This window comes from Electrona antarctica, assembly GCF_951216825.1.
Source record: "Electrona antarctica genome assembly, chromosome: 16".
Classification (NCBI taxonomy): Eukaryota; Metazoa; Chordata; class Actinopteri; order Myctophiformes; family Myctophidae; genus Electrona; species Electrona antarctica.
The window spans coordinates 34,731,015-34,738,011 of NC_136797.1; the positions used below are offsets into that span (position 1 = coordinate 34,731,015).

Sequence of the window (6,997 nt, forward strand, 5' to 3'; positions counted from 1 at the left end):
ATTTGCTTGGGGCAGGAGCCAGTGAAACCTTGAAAGAATCATATATATGGAAATGGGAAGGCCATCTCCTCTTTCTGTGGTTTTGCATTTCTGTATGAAATCCCTCAGGATAAATGTGCAAGAATATATTACTTTTAATAATATATATCATCCCAATCCCATTATTCAGAAATGACATCTCAGCTATTGAATACTAAAACCAGATTTATGCTTTGGCGACAAAATGTCATGCAATGATTCACTCGACAAAAATACGATTTTCAACTGGAAATTAACATTTTCAATTGAAAATGTTTGAATTTTTGCTGAGTGGCACTGAAGCATAAATCAGGCTTTCAATATTGCTCATATGTGTTTGCTTCTTTTGAATGTGCTCATAAATTTACCTTCTATGATAAGCACTGGCTAAGATGCCTTTTGGATCAACAAAAACGAGAGCATGTTTAGGTAGGTGAGATATTTCCATTTGAGTTTTAGACAATACCTCTTGTCAACCGACAGTGGCCCTATACCCAACTACAGGATGTAAAGGTCTCAAAAGAGTATGGACCGCCGTGTTAGTAGCATTAGCATACTACACTATCATACAGTTAATTAACATACAGTAACATTTTATTCACACAAAGTTATGGATTGCATCTTTAATATAATAATTAGATGCACAATTTAGAATGAAATAGGGCTGTCCTCCTTGAATGCCTGACAATGTACTGTATATCTTTAGTGTGATTTGGTGTCAAGTCTCAGTTTGTCACTGAGACGTTTCTGTAATTGAATTCCTGTCTTTGGGCCTATTGTCTCCTGGCTTTGCTCGGGGGCCTCTCTTCATCCTATGTGCCAGACTGTTCAGGCCGGGCCTAGAGGCAGCTGTGCTGCTGATAAAACTGCAGGATTACAGGCCCTGCTCCTCCCGCTCAGAGTCAGTGAAGATTAAAGCCTGATATAATTCTTCGTCGTACAACGGTGTCGCAGTGCCGAACATAGACGATCTTTAAACTCACATTGTATCGCGGATGCGACGCATCGTAAGCTTGAAGATCAGCTATTTTCAGCTCGCGACACCGTGGTATGATGTGGCCTAAGGCCTTAATTAGGCATTAGCTGCCTGGATCCCTTTGGGAGGAAAACAGGAGCGGCTCTGGCCTGCAGCAAAACAGTCCCAGTGGGGCCACGCCGCCAGTGTAGATCTGCACCCCAGATAACAGGAGAAGATTGGGAAGAGAGTCAGGGGAAGGAAGAGGATTGTTGATCTGGAAGATTAGGACAGAAGAGTTGGAAGAAGTGGATGGATTTCCCCCAGTTATCTATAGTTTCTTTGAAATGTCGTCTGGTCAAATTACGTTGTGCGACACTTTTGCTGCCATTTAGCCGCAGGCCGAGGTTTAAGTCAAACTGACACACCAAAAACATTGTTCAAGCCCACCTAATATACAGTACGGTAGCAATAGTCTATTGGCACTAACTGGCACTGCTTTAAACCGGCACTATCTATGTAACTTTCATGTTCTACATCGGATTTTAACCCTTGTGTAAATGTGCAAGTGCTGAAATCTTTACCACTGATAATATAGCTTGCCTGCTTGCAGGGGATGAATTGAATCTTGACCTTCAGGTCAAAACTCATGTCAAACGAGAAATGGGATCATATCAAAGGTCATGTCTCACCTAGACACAGAAAATAAAAAGGTGCAGACAAACTGCAATCTCTTTAAACTAGGCTTGTCCAAGTTATTATGGAAACATCCATGCATTCATCCAGTGACTGGAAAACCAAGCAAATGTCTCCTCCCAGAGGATGAAAAGTGAATCGCTTGTGTTTCGGTCACTTGTTAGAGTAGACAGACTAAATTAACTACTTAATTTCACATAAATCTATTTTATTCTTAAAATTGCACAAAATATTTAATAGATTTAAAAATGACTTCGTTTTTTTATTATATCTACAAACACATAAGTGAAGTACAAGCATGTATAAAGAAAAACAAAGGCCTGTATCACACCAATAAATAAATAAATTCATTGAACATGTTTTCTATTCAACTGAGAAATGCTTTCTAGTGTAGCCGTATGTAACAGTACATTAAAGGAGCACTTCACCTATTTTTGTATAATTGGCCCCCACGCTCATATATGTATGGTACCATTTCTGTTTACTCATTCTGTCTCATTGGTGAGGTATGGACAGTTCCGAAAACCTGCCTACCAATGACATAATTGATGGTGATTCCATCCAAGCTAATAGAAGCCATTGTTCTGGCTATAATAACTAAATAATTGAACAAGTCAATTACCAAACCTGCCTACCAATGATGTCACTGGTATGCAGGTTTCTGAACTGTCCATATATAGCCCTCCTCTGAGACACAGAGCAGTGAGTAGACAGAAGTGGTTCCATCTAATAATGAGCATGAGTGAGGAGAAATTATATGAAGATAGGTTGAAAATGGGTGACATGGTCCTTTAAATGTGCATTCTGGGCTTTAAATGTGCATGATGACACTGAGCTACAACCAGTGATTAAGAACGGAGGTTATATTGCCATCTTGGCAACATATTTAGAGTTGAGGGTAAATGTAAGCAGTCTTCTCATTTAGCAAGATAACGCAAGGACTAATGGAGATAATAATAATGAAGATATTTTGTATAGGAGGGATGTGGTAAGAATAAATGAAATGTTAAAACTGAGTGGAACCAAAATAAATTCTTATGGAAACACTTTTGATCCTGACAATCCTGAACTATGCTGTGACACCTGAGAGGGGTCAAAACAAGAGGCTTGTGAGAATGAATTATGCAGGATACTCCAGTCCAGTCCAGTATGTCCGCCCGGTGACATCAAACAGTGTAGTCCAGCTCTGCATTTAGAGCTGTGTACATCCCATAAATGGCATCTACTGTGGCGGTATAGTTGATCAAGAACTGACGCACATCGGCCAAGCAGTCCTCCTCGGTCACCTCCTCACCCTTTGACAGTGCCTTGAGGAAATCTGATCTGTAGGGTGCGGCGAGCATCGCTGCCTGCAAAGCACAAACCCAGTGTTTATAGATCTTATCTAACGACTTAAAAGGTGCATGGAACCGTAGGCTGATGTTGTTAGATTGTTTTCCAGTTCAGGTTAACAAGACCGGTCACACATGCGCTTCAGATGCAGGAACTTCCCTGTTCGCTTCCATTACATGGGAGTAAAGGTCTGGAGTGTCCCGTTGCATCGAGTTCGCGGCACTGAAGCGTGTTAAGTCCAACATGGCTGCAGCTAATCAAATTAATAATGGGTGTGCCAGTGTGATTTTTAGGTGTGCCTAGAGCCATGGGTGTGCCAGTGTGGGTGTGTAGAGATAGTAGTATTGTCAATTCATATTTGCACAACTAAATCTAACCCATTATTAATCTTATTGGCTGCATTACCTGAATTGGAAAACAAACTACAAAATCTACCTTGGGTGTCATAAGGCTTATTTTTCATACAATGGTGTCTCATGACGAAAATAGAAGATTTACATTCAAACATTTACAATGACATGCCCTATATACGGACTTCAGGTTGAAAGTGGTTTACCTACAGTGAGCTATTGATAATATTACAATAGGTATATCTGAAGGTCTCTTTGGCCTGAAAGGGCAGAGGCAGAGTATGCCTTATTATATCATGTAAAAGTACAACAATAGAAGCAATACAACGAATGGATAAGAGCATACGAAACAAGAAAACTGCACGTTATGTCTGATTGGCTCCCGGTCGCTGCCCGCACAGAATACAAAACTCTGATGCTGGCATACAAAGCAAGCAAAGGTATGGCTCCCCCATATCTTGCAAGTATGATCGACAAACTCTCCCGCGCACTCAGATCAGCCAACGCAGGGAAGCTGGAAGTACCCTCACTAAAAACACTGGGACAATGATCCACACGTCCCAAACTCTTCTCCCTTCTGGCTCCAAAACTATGGAATGCACTTCCCATTACAATCAGAACTGCAACCTCACTCCCGATCTTCCGCCGTAGTCTGAAACCCACCTGTTCAGACTCCATCATGGCCCGTAGCACTTACCCTAGCCCCTTAGATAGCACTTATAGCATTTTATACAGACTTTAGCATGTGATGTAGACAGCACTAGAATTGCATTGTATGTAGTCATAGCACTTTATAGTATGTATATAAGTATAGTATAGTATAGTATTTATGTATAGTTTATATGTATAGTTTCATTATATAGAGATTCCACTGTCACGTTCCTAGCTTACGCAATACGCATGTTTTTTGAATATTACTCTTTATGTATGTGATGTATTGCCATGCTTTTTTGTTCTTACCTAATGTAAATCGCTCTGGATTAAGAGCGTCTGCTAAATGCCTAAATTGTAATTGCAAATTGTAATATGGAGTCTGGACCATGGTACTCACCTTGAAGACCTTCTGGACTATCCAGCCATGATATCTCTTCAGTGCCTGTTCATAAGCTTTGGTGATGTTGACACGGATAAGGTTTGGGTTGTTCTCATCTCTCTCTCCATCTGCTAAACTCTGCAGCAGGATCTGGATGAAACGGAGACCCCTGCAAGAGAACAGCATCTTTGGTCATAAAGTTTAGCTACAGCGAGGCATTAGGCAATACATTTACACTATCACAATTCGTGATACGACTTTCATCTGAGATTTTTGTTATCGTAATATCATATGAAATAAGTGTTGTCTTTTCCTGCTTGTAATCATGGTGTCAGGTATTATTTTAATAGCCTTATACTTTCAAAAAGTCTTCAAAAATAGCCGATGAGATTGGCTATAATTTATATTGAAGTATTATATAATATATAAAATATTGTGATAGCCTATTTGATTTTACCAGACTTGTAGAAGTCCAGACATGCTGTTTGTTTCACAGTTGATGATAATGTGCCTTTGGGAAGTGCACTCGGTTTAACATTCAACACACACCACACAGGCTCTACACACTGCAGGCTACCCACCTCTTCAGCCACATGAGGGCTAAGGTCGCTCCAACCTTTGGCCATTCTGCTCCATGGGTTTCCTTCTCGCTCTCCAGAATCTGCTGGAGAGTTGCATACTTGGCAGGATCCTTGTTGTAAACTCCCCTGATTTTCTGAAAATGTATACACCAGTACACAAACATGTATTGACTAGTACATGATTATTTTCCCCCCCAAAGTCAGAAGACATAGATATTAATGCTGCATTCAGTATCTTGTATATGTTCTATAGGCTATAGACATATGAACCCAGGTCTGCCCATGGATCTGCCATGTGAGAGACCAAATATCTACAACTCAACCAGGAGGCAAACAGAAACACTGTGCTTATAAGCTTCAGGCAGTACTGCTTGTCAACTATGTGTTCTACCTGGCACCATGGGTCTATATTTATCAATGGAAGGAAGGGTGGTGCTAGTTATATTCTATTTAAATAATCTACCATACAGATTATTTGTTATAAATAAAAAATAAAATAAATAAGTCTCAGATTGCTATCATAACAGTAGCCAACAGTAGGCTACTGTTATTACGCATGTAAGAATTAGTGTTCATATAGCAGTAGGCTACTACTATAATGAACACCGTTATTCATATGTATGCGTTCCAGGATCTTACCGTTATGTTGCCATTAATGTCTGATTTAATGGGTGCAAATACTGCTGACCCTAGACAGTCTGAAAGAGGAACAGAACAGAGACATTTGAGCCAAATACAATTAAATATGAATGAATCCTCACAATACCCAGGCCAGTGGGATGTGCCATGGGGGCTGCTGACTAGAAACCAGTGAAGAATGCAGCGAATCATCTGGGGGTCAATAAAGGGTCCTTTCACAGGCTAAAGTCACAATGACGCCAATGTGTGTACTGTAGCCTTCTGTTCAGTGCGATCATTGCGATGTTCACTACAAAAAAAAACACTCAAAGAATTCACATCTGTCTCTCCCACATGTATGTTCTGGTACCCTATGCATTGTTACGCCGCGTATATAGCAATAAACTGGTGGGAACATTTGTTCTTGTTTTTATTGAGAAATACGTTTTTAAGGCGGGGAATCAATGGCAGTGTATTATTCGCTGGAGCTGCACGGTTCGAAGGGAAAGTCGCAAGTCCAGGTGTACTTACCAAAGAAAGGTGGAAGATGAGATACCGACTCCAGAAACAACTTTGTGTCAAGTACATGATCAGCAGGCAGCTCTTTGAATTGGTTGTCCAGTAAAAGAGCCATAGTGCAACTGGAACTAAAACCTTGAAACCCTCGTAGATAAGTAACGTACAGTAGATAAATAGCTTTCGATTAGAGGAACCCGGAACTGTCGTCCCTCGTGTCTCATGGCACATAGTCCGAAAACATCCGATCTATAAGCTCACGAAGCGTCGCGATGAGACGCGCTGTGAGCTTGAAGATCGGATATTATCGGCGCGGTACACCGTCGTACGACGACATTCAGGCTGACGCGAGACGCGCCCACATCCATGGACGCGCCCCTATATCAGTTTCTTCTGTTCAGCAGGTGGGTAGTTTTTTTTTGTTTTGTTGTTTTTCCCCGTTTTTTTATTAACAAATCCATCAGTCAATCATGATATACAATACATTACAATACAATACAAGACAAACAAACACAAACAACAAAGTTATTACAACATCAGAGCCAGGTGGTATTGTGTACGCAACAGACACGCATTAAAAACACAAAATAACTACATACAGCTGGGTTATGAATTACACTTTATTTCCTAAAGGCAAGGATTGTTTTCAACCACAGTGGCAATATAGCTTACGGGGAAAATCCCAGGGTTTTGTCTGGCTCATCATGACATTCGACACCACACCACATCATCAGATAACCCCAACTTCCACAAGTAAAGTAAGTACCCCTTCTCCTAGGGTAGCCTGTAATTACTTAATTGTAGCTTCACATAACTGATGACAACTAGCAGCACAAGAGTAAACAGGGGTGAGCACCACACCAAACTAAACATTGTATCACAAAAGGTTGCTCAATAG

The 6,997-nt window shown here is 40.7% G+C and overlaps 1 protein-coding gene across 2 annotated transcripts; it reads right to left on the reverse strand.

The window, feature by feature from the left end:
* Positions 1-661: 661 nt before the first annotated feature.
* Positions 662-6,349, reverse strand: LOC306940030 (glycolipid transfer protein-like). 2 transcript variants are annotated; one of them, XM_079524936.1, is made up of 5 exons: positions 6,115-6,349; positions 5,605-5,663; positions 4,966-5,099; positions 4,403-4,553; positions 662-1,250 (listed from the first exon to the last, which is right to left on the reverse strand). In XM_079524936.1, the coding sequence occupies exons 1-5, from the start codon at positions 6,215-6,217 to the stop codon at positions 1,098-1,100; spliced, it is 600 nt and encodes a 199-aa protein (XP_079381062.1). In that variant the 5' UTR covers positions 6,218-6,349; the 3' UTR covers positions 662-1,097. The 2 variants fall into 2 exon arrangements, with proteins under 2 accessions (XP_079381062.1, XP_079381061.1); XM_079524935.1 differs by lacking the exon at positions 662-1,250 and adding an exon at positions 1,872-3,018.
* Positions 6,350-6,997: the final 648 nt, after the last annotated feature.

Bases quoted from the DNA above. Each gene is read 5' to 3' on its own strand.
- LOC306940030 (XM_079524935.1), bottom strand. From the start codon at position 6,217: ATGGCTCTTTTACTGGACAACCAATTCAAAGAGCTGCCTGCTGATCAT. The intron at 5,100-5,604 runs GTAAGATCCTGG...ATACATTTTCAG, and splicing joins ACATTAATGGCAACATAACG to AAAATCAGGGGAGTTTACAA. The intron at 4,554-4,965 runs GTGGGTAGCCTG...GTTCTCTTGCAG, and splicing joins GCCCTCATGTGGCTGAAGAG to GGGTCTCCGTTTCATCCAGA.